This window comes from Ptychodera flava, chromosome 1 (genome assembly GCF_041260155.1).
Source record: "Ptychodera flava strain L36383 chromosome 1, AS_Pfla_20210202, whole genome shotgun sequence".
In the NCBI taxonomy this organism is placed as follows: domain Eukaryota; kingdom Metazoa; phylum Hemichordata; class Enteropneusta; family Ptychoderidae; genus Ptychodera; species Ptychodera flava.
Genome location: NC_091928.1, coordinates 52,060,396 through 52,078,304, shown reverse-complemented (window position 1 = coordinate 52,078,304; position 17,909 = coordinate 52,060,396). Strand labels below are relative to the sequence as shown.

Below are 17,909 nucleotides of genomic sequence, written 5' to 3'. Positions count from 1 at the left end.
ATTTAATAAGCATTTTCCTCATTTTATATAAATGTGCCTATTTTGAGGAGTGAATTTTACGCACATCAAATAAAGAAAATTGAAAATAGAAGGAAAAGACTGTCTTTTACATCACTGACTGTCATAAATTTTACATTTACCTCCTGGGTGATGACAGAACACACAACAAAGTGCATCTCTTGGAGAACGGATAATGCCAGGCCTACGTAATGCACACTTATTATTTATAAATATACCAAGATAATAATACAATTTTTCCTGTATAGTAGAAATGTTCGGTATTAAAGTACATTAACCAATGCACGTGTCCATTCTTCCAATTAAATACGTCTACATGCACTACTTAGACAAAATTTAGAATACTATTTGGACTGTATCCCTGGATATTAAATAAAATGTCGCCTGAGGGGGATCAATTTGGATGTGAAAGAAGACCTTTTTATAATCCCTGAAGCAATACCTTCAGTTTAAACACTTAGAGAACAGCCATATTACCAATACATCATGCATTATGTATGTGACCATGAAATGAACAACACTTTATATAGTCTAGTCTTGGCTGGAAATTCCCCTTGGCCTCTGCAATATTTGGTAAGGCATTCCAGCTTCTTTGGTATAATTTACTATGTGTGTCAAATAATAATTATTATTATACACCTATTGCCGTAACCTATGGGAGTCTGACCGTCCAATAACTTTCCGTATTTTGTATAGTACGCGGAGTCCCGAATACGGGAGACGCGCGACGCGCCTGTTTGACCTTTGACCTAACGATTATCAGATGTAAACAAACTATTTTACGGTGAGTTATACTAGACATAACAGGGCTCGAAATTAGCGGTAGTCCCGCGTCCACAGACTACCAACTTTTCCCTGGGGCTACCAAAACCCATGAAATGGTAGCCCACACGGACTACCAAAGCCTGGGACACGACAGTACTTGGTGGGCAACTTGAGGTTGATCGCTGTGAGATGACCGACGCTCATACAGTCAACCAAACTAAAATATCATTATCTGAACTGATTTACTTGGATGACAGGCTCGGGAAATGATGGCCAACGGAAATTCATTTTCATAGTTATTTAATCATAATGTATCACTCACAATTAAAACACAAAAATTATTCAAACTGCAAAGAAAAAGCTGTCGAGCTATCCACAAATTACGGTTTCCGAAGTGAACGAGATCATGATGGAGAAATATGGCCGAAATTGCCACGAAAGTATTAAGAACATGACTGTACCAAGTTGTCATCCTGAAATTAATAGTAAATCTATTTTAGCCATGTTATGTTTACACGTGCTGAATGAAAAATCGTTGTCTTGGCGAACATTAAAACTTACGTATAAGTACTGCGTATATGTGAATAGGTCGTCAACTTTGAGGCGTCACCGTTGTCCACTACACATGCTATACCGTTCTCCAAGGCTATGAAATGCAGGTATTGATGTCACATGACTGGAAAATTCACTTATAGATAGAATCATGCAAAATAAATCTTTCATTGTCAAGATATAAATAAAAATATCCTTTACAAACAAGTCATCGTTGATGACACAGTCCCCACTTGTTAATGGGTGCTTTGATTACAGGTCCTCAGAGAGGATAGAGTCCTCTTCATTAGGTCTGTGATAAAAATAGTTTTGAATAAATTCGCTTGATACATGTCTGAGTTGTAGTTCAGGACATGAAAAAATCGTAATAAAATGGCCACATGGTGGCCATATTGGATCGAATCACAAAACAAATCAATGTGCATATGTATGACACAGGTCAATGTCCTTGTACCAACTTTGATTAAAATCGGTTGAAATATGCCTGAGTTATGGCTTTGTACATGAAAAATCATAACAAAATGGCCGCAGAGCAGCCATATTGGATCGTATTGACACAAAACAAATTAACATGCATATGTATGACATTGGTCAATCTCCTTGTACCAACTTTGAATAAATTTGCTTGATACATGTCTGAGTTATGGTTCTGGACATGAAAAAACGTAATAAACTGGCCACACGGCAGCCATATTGGATCGTATCACAAAACAAGTCAATGTGCATATGTATGACATTGATCGATGTCCTTGTACCAAGTTTGAATAAAATTGGTTGAGATATGCCTGAGTTATGGCTCTGTACATGAAAAAATCGTAACAAAATGGCCGCACGGCGGCCATATTGGATCATATCACAAAACAAATTGATGTGCATAGCTATGACATTGGTCAATGTCCTTGTACCAACTTTGAATAAAATCTGTAGAAACAAGCCTGAGTAATGGCTCTGTACATGAAAAATCGTAATAAAATGGCCACCTGGCGGCCATATTGGATCATATCACAAAACAAATTGAGTGCACATCTATGACATTGGTCAATGTCCTTGTACCAATTTTGAATAAAATCGGTTGAGATATGCCTGAGTTATGGCTCTGTACATGAAAAAATCGTAACAAAATGGCCGCACGGCGGCCATATTGGATCGTATCACAAAACAAATTGATGTGCATATCTATGACATTGGTCAATGTCCTTGTACCAACTTTGAATAAAATCAGTTGAAACATGCCTGAATTATGGCTCTGTACATGAAAAAATCCTAATAAAATGGCCGCCTGGCAGCCATATTGGATCGTATCACAAAACAAATCGACGTGCATCTGTATGACATATGAAGTAATCCTTGTACCAAGTTTGAATGAAATTGCTTCAGGCATCTCTGAGATATCTGCGTGAACGGACGGACGGACGCACGCACGCACGCACGCACGCACGCACACACGCACGGACATGACCAAACCTATAAGTCCCCCCGGACGGTGTCCGTGGGGACTAAAAAAACGCTTCACTCATGCATGGGCTACCAGACCTTGTCACTGGGCTACCAACTTTAGAAAATGGTAGCCCATTGGGACTACCATGGAAAAAAGTTAATTTCGAGCCCTGCATAATAACAACTTCCACCAAAATGTATTCGTAGTATAACGTTTTAAAACACGCTAAAAACAAAACTGAGTCTAAATGCAATTGATTTTTATTTTAAAAAACTAATTAAATCGAAAACATACAGCGAAGTTTGCTTGTACTGCACTGAAAATTAATTGGCTTCATGCCAATGCAAGGGACTTGTACTACGGAGCAATAGATCGCGCGCGTTCTACTCATATCGCGCGTGCCGCATCCCTCAAAATTTACCATAGAATTAGTTTATACGGACGATTAATGGAGGGAGATGTATAATAATAGGGTTATACACAAAATACGGCCCTGTATGGACTCGGGCTCAGTGAGTGACGTATTGGACTCGCCTTCGGCTCGTCCAATACGTCACTCACTGAGCCCTCGTCCATACAGGGCCGTATTTTGTGAATAACCCTATATTATGTTTTCACAAAGGGAAACGAGAGGGATGCAGAGCAATTATTTGAATGCAGGTGTCTGAACTGTATCTTCAAAAAGAATTTTTGTAGCATTCTTGGGTGAGAGTTTCTTTATTTAAAAGACACATGTTGGTCAAGTCTGCTCTGCCTTTGGACTATGGTATGTTTGGTTTGATCCCCTTAATGTATGGATCAAACAACATGCAAATATTGTAGGGATTGCAATAGTGTTCTCTATCGCTTTGAAAAACTGAGGGCGGCCAATTTTTATTAACATTTCCATATTCTTGTGAAACTATATTTTTTGTTGGGTTTGAAACTGTATTCATGAATAAATTGCTGGAAAAGCTGAGGGGGTGGCCAACCCTCAAAATGGCAGGATGGAACCCTGGATGGCAGGATGGAACCCTGGATGGCAGGATGGAACCCTGGATGGCAGGACGACAAGGTGAAGCAATCCCAATTGTGCACTGAACATCTTTAACTGTTAGGCATATTGGAATAACATACACTTCTGTGTGTGATTGTGGTGCACATGTGCCATGTATATTGTTGCTGTTTCTTATTTAACCACTGAAAATACCCAAATTTAATAGATATACGGTGTATTAATAGATATTTCACAGAATAGAAGGTATACTGTTCAAGGTGGCAGTATCTGCAATATTGTCTGAGATAGGGTACAGTCTTCTTGTGATGTGGACTGCATTCAACACTGACAGACTTACAATGCCGTCTACTGACTGAACCTCTATCATCAGAAATGAAGAACTTTTCATATGAGAGATGTATGTTGAAAAGTTTTCGCATCAAAATATCACTTATCATAAATTCAGAGTCACTGCACACATGCCTCTACAGCATGTGGTGTACATCTAGATGAAATAAACCTTGAACGAACTTGTGTAGAATGAGTCAAATGCGTAAATCGTCCACCATCTGTCGGATGAGGGATGACCTACTTTCCTGCTTTAGTAATGTAATTTACCGAGTGGAAACTCCACTCACCGATATTGAGGTCTTTAAGTTACACTGCAGCTGTCTGCGGAGTGGAGGATGCTACGACTGCCACCAAATGTAATCATCATGCTCCTTTTAGTGATCAATTATCTTTGCGCTGCCTCATCAAATTTTATTGCAAGTAATTTTATCTCTTCCTTGGTACTTGCACAGGATGCACTGCCTTCCATGCTCAATACAGACTTGCAGGAAAGTACAAATTTTTTATAGGGGTGATTGTTATAACATATCAATCATCTTAACAATTTTTAGTACAGAAATTGTTACTCCAACGCTTTTCAATACAGAGAGGATAATCTAGATATCTACTGAAAAAAATAATAGACTAAGGTTTTTGAAGTACAAAGATCAGGGTTATTCAGTTCTAAAATCTCAATTTTTATAAATTTCTGATATAAAGAACACATTTTCTCAGATAAATCTTCACCACTACACTGCGATAACAAAGAAAATCTGAAGGATAGCGCAAGTGAAAAGAAAACATATCGGATAGTTTTTCTTTCAAAGAGGATCAATATCTCTTCAATCGCTGTATCATTGCCTTCTATGACATGACAAAACCATTTCATTGATATATTTATACATGGAAGTTTGTACAGACAGGAATTGAAATACATGCGATAGTTAAAACTCAAGGGAGCTCTCCTGTCATTTATGCCATGAAACCTGTCCTACTTCAAGCACTGTCAGGATCACATTACTCTTATGTATTCCCTTTTGTTCTTTTCTTTGTGCAGTATTTGGTAATATTGGTTTGTTTACTCTCTATTCTCAAAATGCTAGTGAATATATTGATCAGTATATTTCTAAGAATAGCTCACAAATTTTTGAATATTATTTTATATATATATGGACGTCAGCCTATGTTCAATTTGTTCTATCACACCCTCTCTCTCTCTCTCTCTCTCTCTCTCTCTCTCTCTCTCTCTCTCTCTCTCTCTCTCAGATGACCATCCAATATGTGCATATCTCATCCATTCGTTACTTAGATTAGCACAAGGTGGCATGCAGAACACGTACCATGTGAGTAGCCCAATCATAATTTTCTCAGAATTACCGGTACAACTGTCATAATAACATTCAGATCTGGATTGCTCCTAATTAATACATGTCTGGTGTGCCATACTTGTGTATAATGAATATAAATTCTCCCTGGAATGCTTGAATTGCACGCACACCAATTGAGCACAAATCCCAACTGTTATGATGTGAAAGTCATGCAAAGAAGAACATAACTCCAGGTTTCACTAGTATGCAGACAAGCGTCTGACTTAAACCTTGAATAAAACACCCATTATTGACAGACTTCAGGATTGGCCAGGAATTTACCATCAAGTAACTGTGTACCAGTAAACATCAACTGCAATAAATAGTGGTAGGAGGAGGTTCTGAGAGTGAAAATACAGTCACATGGCAAATGTACACAAGTTCTGTGCTGTTGTACACAATATGAATGATAATGGTTCATGACAGTTCACGCTGATGATCAGTGACAGTGAGGAAGTTGTTAAAAAGAATCTCCCTCTGTCATAACAGTACGTCAATCAACCTTCTCTAAGTCATCATTGACAAACCATTGATTCCAGTACGAGAGAGAAATCCTTTGCATCACTTGAAAAAGACAGGGGCTGACTGAAAACTTTCAAGAAATATCTCACGTAGACTCAGAGAATCCAGAAATATCACAAATTACAGTTCACTGAGATGTCCATGTACACGTACTGAGAATAGTAATCATGCTTGGAGTTTTCAATGACAGAGTGAGATCACACAATACTGGACGCTGCTAATCTACAGGAAACAGCAGTCTACAGCAGACAAAAGACAGGTACAGATACCTGAAACCAATTCCCTATTCCTGCATCCAGTCTCCATCGCAGATAAACTGCTAACTGCCAATGTGAATATTGGGGATGTCACGTCCTACCTGTACACTAATACTACCTACCACCAAACACAGTGTGCCCCTGGATTGAAATTCGATACCCGGCAGTAAAATGACTGGGTACACCTCAGATTACCGTGGAAACTGATCACATGACACCAATGCTGAGACTAATGGGTTTTGCTCTGTTGACACTACTAAGGCTTTTGACAATGGATTACAATATGAGGTTGTAATACAGACATGTGTGTTGATTTTTATATGATATACAAACAGAGAGAAAGAGAGGCCTGTACGGTGTACACAGTGCTGGTGATGACAGGCAATTTACACAGGGATGTAGAATTGCTATGTGGGGGATAGGCCATCTACTCTGAAATGATGGTCTTATCAGATTATACAGAAACGGATGAATGAATGGATGAAGGAAGAAAGCCTGCAAGCATTTTTACTCTCACTTCAGAGTTTCTGTCTCCTAAGAAAAGGTTACCATTACCAAACTATAGTTAAACGGTATTGTCATTGCTACAACCTGTTCCTCACCATTAAATTTTACTCGCTAACATGGAAAAAACTAAAACACAATTACAATTTCATGAAGTTTTTTTTCTTTCCAAATGAAAAGAAATTTACTACAAAATAAGACTATTAATTTCTGTTGTATTCAACTATCATAGAGCATTCCCTAGGGAGGGACACATTATTAACTTCCCTTTTATGGAATTTTCATTAAAATGTTCTAGATGTGGGTTTATTTCAAATTTTACATGATAACAGATACACTCTGACTTGGTAACTACATCTCAAAGCCCATTTTACGATGAAAATGAACAATTACACCATGCTTGGAAAATATGCTCATCAGTATTAAAGTTCTACGGTATGTGTGTTTGGTATTATCTACCTTATCACACACAGCACTAAGACCTGCATCTTCATTATCTGAGATCCAACTCTTTAAACTGTGGACGATGCGTGTCGGTACTTCAAAAGTGTGGATGGGAGATAATAAGCTACAACCCATCACTCATTTGTCTTTGTATAGGTCCAACCACAAACATACAACAATCAGGGTGGATAGACCATGTTGTATTTTGGTGAAAGTGCTTCTCATTTCCCTTGATGAAAACAGCCACACAACATAAATTGCAAAATTATATTAAAATTTTAAAAGATACCGTAAAATTCCCAATTGAGGCTGCACCTCTAATTGAAGCCGCACCCTGACTTTGAAACATTGTCTTGGTAACCACTATTGCAAGCCATATCTTTTTTCAGCTCCAAAAACCTGCACAAAATCAAATCAAATGGTATATAGCAAGAGGCCTATGGTTTATGACAATTTAGGAAATAAAAACTTGGCAGAGACCTTGCAAATTTCTTCAGAGAAATCACATACAATGGTAGTTAACATATGATCCATCACGACTGATTGATCTATATCAAACTATCTCTTGGACAGTTTTGAGATGGACTGAAACAGGAAATTAAGAAGGGTGGGACAAAAAGATAGGCATGGTTTTTGACACAAGTCCAGGGGTCTAATGGAGAACAGACAGCACTGAATGAAACACTATCCATTTTTTCAAAGTAAACAAATTTCATGACAATTGAAAACAGAAGTAAAACACTATAAGGTATCACTGCCAAAAGGCACTTCACAGGAGACCTTATTAAACTTTTTTAAACTTCGTTAAAAATTGTATACCTTAAATTTGCATAATTTGTGCCTATGAATGATTTAATTGACATTTTACCCACTTTGGTTGCCATTGACGACCCTATAGTTTTTAAGATGGTTTGAAGTAAATGTTTTAAACTTTCACACGATCATTAGGTGAAATCCAAGTATTTGCAATATGATATACACACATTTATAAACACACATACCATGAATATTCGTTCTGCTTGAACCACTTAATAAAGACCCTGGATGCAAGTTCATGCATTCACTTTTGATACCAATTTTTTGTAGCCTGATTTACCACCTAACATTTTTGCAAACTTTAATTCAAATCTCGGTCACAAGTTTACAAGAAAGGAAATCTGTTTCATTGACAGAAATGATAAGTATCCTGTGAGGGAAAAAATCTCACTCAGCTGACGGAGAACCAGAAAGAAGTTGATGATGATATAGAGTTTGTTGAGATCCTAGACAAATCTTAGGCTGTGAAAGTGTAAAAGAAATGGGACGCTCTCAGAGTGTGTCAGTATTACTTGGGGCATTGAATTATGCCATAAAACATTGAACACACCCTGGCAGCACACATGGCTTTCTCAACGCAAAGCTAATCTCCTCCACACCTTACGATGGAAAATACAGAAAAATTCTCAGGTGTTCTAGTTACCTGTCACTTTGAGTCAGCTGTCATCACAAAATCCGATCCACACCCAGCTGCCTTTTGCAGAGATCCCTTCAATCAGACAATCCTGGCAAACTGTATGCGGTGATCAGGGCTGTACAGTAGATGTGGTCGTGTTCAATCTACACTCTTAGTCATTGCTTTCAAATTGCAGATTCTGACTTGCTGACATATTTCCCATCGGAGCACTGTCCTTACATTGAGAGCAGAGATGTTACATTTCGTACTTATAACAATGGGGAGGTGTATTTCATTGGGTCGATTACTTGGACTCAACCACTTTGCATAGGGGTGGACCCACTCTGGAGAGATTGATGGATATCACTGGTGTGCAAAGCCAACAAATTTAATTAACTTTTGAATGCAGAATGAAGAGCAAACAGAAAAGGGAAGGTCAACTGAAGAATGAAAATTGCTGACATTTAATGTTCAGCAATATTGTTATCACTATCTAACATAAGGCAGTGTATTATTGGATCGTCCCACTCTTTCTGAAGGGGTGTATCACATGACAGACACCCCTTCGGATGAAAAGTAGAAGTCTGTTTTCGAGTCCACCACTTCCACTCTCATTAGCGGGGCACTTATTAAATTTAGAAATCCAATTTTTTTCGGTTGAAAGACTTTACAAGGTAGGCGTACAGGTTAGCAGGATTGACGTTACAACACTCGTGTATAGGTAATTAAAACCAGGAAGCTGTCACCTGATTTAAAAAAAATTATCCTCAGCTACTTAAAGAATGCAAATCAGAAAATAATATAGGAAAACTTATCAATTTCGATTATCCTTTTGAAAAAATCGACTGCACAAACAGTGGTGTTATGTGGTTAAAATAATATATAACGAACTCCGATTTCATGGATTTTGAAATATGACTCCATATTTTGACATTGATTTCATCACTGGGAATTTCCTGAGGTCATTTCAGTATAATCTCTGTCAGTTCCTGAGAAGTACATGTAAGTTTCAATTCTCATCTCAGACACTCAAACTGGCTCAGCTAAGGCTACAGGAAGCATCAATCTTTGCACAAATTTTTTCAATCTATTTATAAAAAATATTAACTTAAGGATAGAATCAATACAACAGAAAAATACAAAGTAGTTTTTTCTGAATCAAAAACAACGTGTAAGTATTAAAGGGACATAAGCTGTAACTTGTGCCAAGTTTTTCAGTATTCTACTTCTGTATATCAACTACCATGTCTGACCCTAATCCGTTTGTCATGCTGAAATTACGAGTATTCGTTTTGTCAACACAGCTTGTATGTGTGTAGTGATCATTGTTTATTGTGTTTACAAATGAATTCTAGTCCGGACTTGAATACAATTTTCAACAATAACAATGTAGATTATACTCATATAGGTTGTGTTGATATGCTAAATACTTGGCATTAAATTGCAGTTTAGGGATTCAATGCAGAAAGTGTAGGGAAACAACAAAACGAAAGTTCTGAAAAAATAGCCAAAAGATACAGTTTATGGAGCTTTAAAATGCGCAAATAATTTTAGAAATAAATTCTCGTAAAAAGAAAAGAACTAGTGTTGATAAAGCAGCCATATTATGTTATTAATAAGTAACCAACAGCTCCCATTATGCTCTTAGTTCTACTGTGTAATTTTATCACACAATTTTTATCACATTTCATTCTGTTGCCATAGTTACCAACACTGAATGGGCTTGTAATTTCTTCGATGCCAGTTTTTTGGATGAAGATTATCAGTGTGGATTTCCTTGTGAAACGTTTCAAAGCAAATAATGCGATATGATTATTCTCGACTGGATTTTGAAAATCTATTGTTGCAAATAATGTCAATCAAACAAGCAGACTTCACCTGTCTGTCTCACTAGGACCAAACTTTTAATACAGCTCCATTTGCTATAACTATTGATGTATTTCCATTCTTTTCTGTTCTTACAACATACTTTTTCCCACAACAAACAAATGCCAAATGCCCTTTATTCAAATGATATTGTCGACATCTGAATTGAAATCCAGACTAGAATTCATTTGTCAATAATATAATATTACATATTGCCCACAATGCAGTTTGCTTGGAATGCTTTTCTGTTTTCAACACACTGCAAGGGGAGATGTGTATGTAGTTTTGTTTCTAGAAAAATGATGATGAAAAAATAATTACCAAAAGTTACAGTTCCTTCAGTATGTATGATTACAAAACAGACACACCACACTTACAAACCATACAAATTCAATTCTACACAATCAATTCAATCTACATGAAGAACCAACAATGGTAGTATTGCCACAACCAAGATGCTTTGTGAAGGGACCCACTGCCCTGACACAGAAGTTCACTACAAAACTCATCCTGCTCAGAGATTTTCTGACGTCACCTTTTCAGGACGGCACTAGAATAATGACAGTTCTGTTGACAATATGACATAATCTACGATCAAAGCAATTATTCCAGACAAAGTCGGCAGATCACAAACCTATCTGGTTTCCTACCGACAAAAAAACCACCACAGCAATGGAGAACATTGTACACTCATTAAATACATTCTTACATATTTACCCTTCCCCACAGCGGTTGAGATATCACGCTACATAGCTTTTCTCTTACTCATTGACAGTTAATTTATGCATCACCACAACACACATGAACTTTTCACACTGGATGCGTTTTCTGTAGAGTCATATTTTCAAAAGGCACTCAACTCTAAGACACAGAGCAAACAGTGTTTCTCACAGATCCTTGATGATATTCCCTGCCCTGGAAGCTCTTATCACAATCATGTTTATTCCGTGCCTGGATAAGCGTATCCTTCAGAGCTATGTGTGCCTTTAAACCAGTTTGACGCGTTGCCAAGAAAAAAATTCTGTCCAGGAAAATTTACACAGCTTTCTCTTCCACAAAGCAGACACACAACAACTGATGAGATGTGATACCAACGACACTTCAAATCTCCTGAATGTTATCAAAAGACAGTCTATCAAGACAGAACAAGAATGGTTGAGAATTTCATGACAAATTTGAACAGTTAACGAGGCAATGAAAAAAGAATTCCACAATGTCACGTAGCGGTCTCATCAAATGTATGACATCAGGTTGAGAAGATGTACATCCATTCATATGTAAATGAGTTGATTACAACTTCACTTTGAACAGAGCAAAATGAAATGCATTTTCAAGTGAAAAGAATAATTGATTGACTTCCCTTCATTCATGGCGTTAAGTTTCTGGCATGATTGACAGAGCCACAGCTATTCTGATTGGCAAAACCTAAATTTTTGTATTCACGGCGGTGCTTTGGATCAAGAGTAGTGCAGCACAACAAACAATAGAACCGAGAGAGAGAGAGAGAGAGAGAGAGAGAGAGGGTCTATGGACAAACTTATGTTACTAAATGTTGGGAGGGGCAGGTGGTGAATTAATGTCCAGTTCACCCCTTACACCCCTATATCTCAGTACTGAGGTCCAGCTAACCTATATTAAACAATGGGATTGTACCATAGTCAGTGCTTTTGTAAAGGTTAGTACGTAACCCAGTAAAATGGGGTTCCCAGTCATTTTACCAGGGTTCCCCTTAGAATATCAATGACATCAAGAGGACAACAGAATTGCCATGGTACCAAGGTGTGCACACCATTTACCTATCTTCCAAAAAACTAAGTTTTGTGGAAGAAATCATACGCAGTGATAATTCTACTGACATATAACAGGTTTAGATTGTAGAAATTTTCTTAGATTAGAAAGAGTGCAGCATGGACAGAGAGACAGAAAAAAAACCTAACATTTAAATTGAATAGTACCTTGACTTACATTTCTTACTTGTGTAATCAGCAAATGGTTATGCATCTTCCAACCCAGGAGATTTGTAAGGAGCAATGTTTTTAGATTAACATCGTTACTCTATGTGCAGAAACAAGCTAACACTAACACTATTGTATTTGCACTGTGTGAGTGACAATTTGCTGCCACAGATTACCAAACCAATATTCAATAATTGCAGTCAATTTTCTTAAATTTAATATCTTGAGAGAGTCACAGTTCAGCTATGGATTTTTTAACAATTTACAAGTGACTGAATTACGGTTCATCTTTTCACAACACTTTCACAATGATCTGAATCTGACCTCCACATAAACAGCACACACATTATCATTTCAGAACCAACCACGTGATTCCTATAAACTTGAACAATTCTGTGTTTAATTATCGACATTGCCAAACTGATGACAACTACATCTCTCATACAATGTCTGGTGTCATCAAAAGTCGGCAAATATCAAATTTTACGATGTGAGAGTCATGCTCTGTACACGGCAAAATGCTGCATAGGACACTTTCTTGTATACATGGAGTAATTACTTTTACGATGGAGTCAATGTGTCACCATTTCAGTGCTATCTTTCTCTCTGAGAGTTGAACACCAATGATGGTGACAGTGATAAACGTATTAAGGTGGTTGGAAAGGCTAGAGCGTCAGTTATAAATTTCAACAAAACTAATAAAATATAAAAGTAGTCAACATTCTCTGTGGAATAAAAAAAACTAGACATTTGGGCACAAAGGCATTGCAGAGTTATAGCCTGTTAAAACTTCTGAAAAACTGACCAAATAAGAAGAAGTTGGGGAGTCCTTAGTGTATTAACTATGGTAGAGGTCCCCTAGCTTTTAATAAAATGTTTGAAAAGGGAAAGTCATTATTTGCTGTTTTTCAGGAAAGTTTGACAAGGCGGTGCTGGCATTCAGAGTGAGTGACTGCTATTGTAAATGCATTTTTAGATTCTTTGAGTGTCAAAGAGGAGTCAAAAGTGAGATTGACCAAAAAAACTGCTCTATGACTTCATAAGAGGGGTGCAAATATGGCTTGCTTTCAACATTTTTGACAGAATAACAGTTTTCCTACATAATTGTATACCAATTTAATCCAACTTTGAAATGAGATATGGACATGGAATTTTTACAGCTTATTAACAAGGTTACAGATAAGATTTGTGCGGCACAATTTCCTGTATTCGAAGTACTTTTTGAAAAATCACATTTTGAAATTTGAAAGAATTTTTAATAATTTTTTGATATATAAACCCATGTAAAATCATAAACACAAATTTTATTTACAAATCCTGCTGTACAAATCTTACAATAAATAGTGTCAACATATTTATAACTAATTTGGTAATATTAATACTATCCAATTATTATTAAATTCAAATATGTAAAAAAAATACGAAAAATTAAATTTTAATATTTACTGGTGTCATATTTCAAAATCATGGCTGCAAATATACAATTTTTATATACTTTGCAGAAAATATTAACTAAGGGAGTTATCCTGAAAATTTGAACTAAATATCTTGATTCTAACACTTGAAACTTGACATTAACTCTGAGAAAAGAATTGGTGTAAAAATATCCTTTCCAACCACCTTAAATGAGCACAGAGTATGTGCCTTGTGTATTAATTATTTGTTGGAACATCTTTCTTCATAGCTAGGCCAACCATGATGTCAATTCTCTCTCTCTCTCTCTCTCTCTCTCTCTCTCTCTCTCTCTCATACATACATACACATATGCCACTGAGATTGGTACATCTGCACAAAAACTAACATGTAGCATTCGGTTATATCCTAATCATGAGCTAATACACTGATCTTGTCCAAAATTTCCAATAACAACACCATATATATGATGTTTTTGTACTGTCATGGGTGTTTTGACATTCACATGAGTGAACATCTCAGTTCAATTAAATTAATTTTCATAACAAAAACATTCTAAAAAAATATATATTTAGCTGCCTTTAATACATTATTACATCCATAATTTCAGCTATAATGCATTCAGATCAAATACTTAGGCAACTTACAATTTTCCTCAGACTGCAATGATAGTCAAGATTCCATATACACATGTTAGATTGAAGTGTATCACTATTAAAGTAACATGGGAAAATCTATATTTCTACATTTTGAATTGTTTTGAAAATTTCCTTCATTTTTATTTTGGCTTGTCATTGATTTAACTTCTGAATTTCTGTGTTAAATTATGTTACTTTATCCTCATGGACTCCACACAACAAACAGCTCATCTGTATTGACACTTTTTTTAACCAAACACTGGCAAAGGTAGATCTGTAAGGAAATCATGCAGAATTCAGGTCATGACCCATCACTTGAGATGCAAGTAGATAAGGCATCACTTGATGAAGACGGATAGTCAGTGAGTCTACTCTGTTAATTGCTCAACCATTAATTCTACAACTTTGTGACAAGAGAAATTAAAGCTTTCAACAGGGTGCATTTAACTGGTTTTAAAAGTACCACGCCAGAATTGCTAAACGAACAGCAGCTGTAACTTGTGATGATTCTTTTTATACCATTTTTTGTTTTCAATGTCAATTGTAAGTTCTTGTTCACATCCATTACTCAGCTTATCAAGACAGCATGTACATGTCTGTGTGCAATTGTTTACATTTGAATTTTAGTCCAGACTAAAATTTGCCCATCAGCACAAACAATGCAGCCTATTGACTGGCTGAATACTGTGTATTTCAACATGCTTTGGATAGTAGAATGATGAACTTTGGTCGACATCTAAAACAAAAATAGTTACTCCTATATAGTAAAATCTTTTACGGTTGCACGATTGTCATCTTGTAAAAATAATCATAAAAAGTTGCAGCTGCTGTACTACCTTTAATATCATCTTTGTATGAAATGTTCTCATGTCACAAAACAATGCTGTTTTAGACCTCAAGGTTTGTAAATATTGTTCATAAAAAAAAGGAAATGTATTCAATCAGTTGCATGTACATATCGTTCTGGTCCACTGCATGGCATGACTGCTTTGCACTGTACACTGTGTACACACCCATGGAAGACACACAAACATGGAAGACACTGGAGACTGACTGTGAATCATCAGTCCGGGTTATGTCCATAGAGAGGATATTACGATTGACCAATCAGCGAACCTGCCGCCGGCAACGTCATGAATAATTAACCTTGCAAACCTTAGCTCGTACATTGCAACGAGTTGGAACTTTTCGGCCTGATTTCGCCCTTTATTTTTAGCACTGGGTAGTTTCTAGATGTAGACGTTACGCACAATGTTCAGTGCGGCCGAGATGGTGACCGACACAAGTGGTTAGTACATTGAAAATTACTTATTTGGATGAATTTCCTGGCCGGGTACGGCTCCTAGAAATCAGCATTTGACCCTTGTAAATCTACAGTAAGTTATTTGTCACCAAATATCGCCTATTTTTGGTCAAATTTCAATTTAACCTTGCCATCTGCAGTATGGAGAATTTTTCAAGCTTTGCAAAGATGGGTCAACTGTTTTAGTCGGTCATCGGAGCACGATGGAGCACGATTTTTCGATCACCATGCGTTGCCCGGTACGATTGACCCTTCGCTCAGAAAAACGCGCGCCGGATCAATCGCCGAGAAGTTAACCGAAAGCTGGAAAAGAGAACGAAAAACGTCGAATAACTCTTTGTCGAATATGGTCAAGGGTTAAGAAAATCAGAAAACTATTCCTGAAGAAATCTTACAATTTTTAACACGGTAGAACGTCGCCAATCGACTGGAGCTAAGATACTTCTGGGTAGCCAACAGTCTTACTCGATCGGTGGATCTGTCAGGTCATATCGCGATCTGAACGAAGTGAACCAACGTAACCTTTGACCCTTTTACATATACAGTACGTGATTGGTTCTTGCCTTAATTTCATTACATATACGGTACGCCATTGGCTCTTCCCTACTATCCTCTATATGGACATAACCCGTACTGATCATACAATCTTCCAAACCTGTATATGTCCTCTGGTGATAGTGGCTCAATTCCTGTTTTAATCTTGGTACTTTTCAAATATTGTACAGGGCATGTACAACAGTCATAAATATTAAAACTGAATCAGTACAGACATATGCTGTCCCTTGTGTCTGCCAATACAGTGTTATTTAAGATTCCTTGCATTCTATTTGAGTTTGCAAGGTGAGTAGCGCCCCCAACGACCAGAATGAACTTGCCTTTGTTTATCTGAGGTGCACACATTCAACCACTTTTCTGACTGTGGTTTTCAAGTCATTATTAAGATCAACCCCAAGGTGATCAGTGTTAAATATATACATTATGTTTCACTCTTCTCATACAACACTATTGGTTGCTGGTTATGAAGAACAGAAACATGTGAATTCAACATGCAACACTTTTCTGTTTTTCAAAAATAAATTTCTAGTCTGGTCCTTACCTTGCCGTTGATATCTGCCCCAGCGTCCAGCAAAGCCTTCACGACATGTGTGTGCCCGTTCCTTGCAGCCAGGTGAAGTGGTGTGTGTGTTGGAGGTGAGTTCTCCAGTAAGGCAGGGTACTGCTGCAGTAAGAGTTGCACTGTTTCAAGTTTTCCGTACATGGCCCCCAAGTCCAGCGGAGACTGTAAATTTTTATTCCTATTGGCTGCTCTTCCATGTTTCTGTAAGTGCAAAATAAAAATATCATCACCCGATGTTTGATATTGCTTACTTTCAGTAAATATTTGCATGATATCAAGAACCGATGAATGGTTTAGAACTGGTAACTTTACTGCCATCACAGGCAATGATCAGGGATTACCATAAAAATCCCTGAATCCTCAGTCTCGGTACTTTTGTCAGCATATTTGTTATGTGCATTCAATGCGCCATGAATTTGTTATGTCAAGCTCCCAAGCAACATTTTTATCATGACAGCTTGTTTAAGATACAAAGTAAAGTTACATTTTTACAGTGAAACTACATGATAAGCCATGCGTTGATGATCTGAATAATGGATGTATGGTACAGTTTAGAAGCAGAACAGACAAGTTATATTGATAACGACAGAAACACGTGACAAGGTTATCAATGCTTTCAGTTAGTTTAGAAGTAGTATACCTTGAGAAGTAGCTTGACAACCTCTGTGTGGCCATACTGGGCAGCAAAGTGTAAGGCAGTGTCACCATCCGAATTCTGTTCAACATAGAAAAAAGGTGATAAGACTACATACATCGATTTCTCAGCTATGATTGGATTTTAACCAGCAAAGTAAAAAGACTCAACAAATACATGTAACTGGTTCACACTGAGAAGCGGAATGAAGATTAAACATTGACAGGGTACATTTTTTCTACATTTCTATTTCTACATCAATTTCAGGAAGGCACTTTATGACCAGAACAAAATTATATTGAAAAGATTTGGACCAACTACTTTCCTGGGAAAGCAAAGACAAACGGATAGAAAGTATAATCCTAAATTCATATATCT

At 37.0% G+C, this 17,909-nt stretch overlaps 1 protein-coding gene across 4 annotated transcripts in view; it reads right to left on the bottom strand.

The window, feature by feature from the left end:
* LOC139140636 (ankyrin repeat and SAM domain-containing protein 1A-like) overlaps positions 1-17,909 on the bottom strand; it is a 137,020-nt gene that overhangs the window by 83,448 nt on the left and 35,663 nt on the right. For 3 of the 4 annotated variants that reach the window (XM_070710016.1, XM_070709997.1, XM_070710009.1), the window contains exons 4-5: positions 17,538-17,612; positions 16,877-17,098 (exon numbers count right to left, since the gene is read on the bottom strand). In XM_070710016.1, coding sequence (XP_070566117.1) covers positions 16,877-17,098; positions 17,538-17,612 — 297 coding nt within the window. Of the gene's footprint in view, positions 1-8,632; positions 8,849-16,876; positions 17,099-17,537; positions 17,613-17,909 lie in introns of those variants that run through there. The other variant, XM_070710023.1, reaches the window with a different exon arrangement.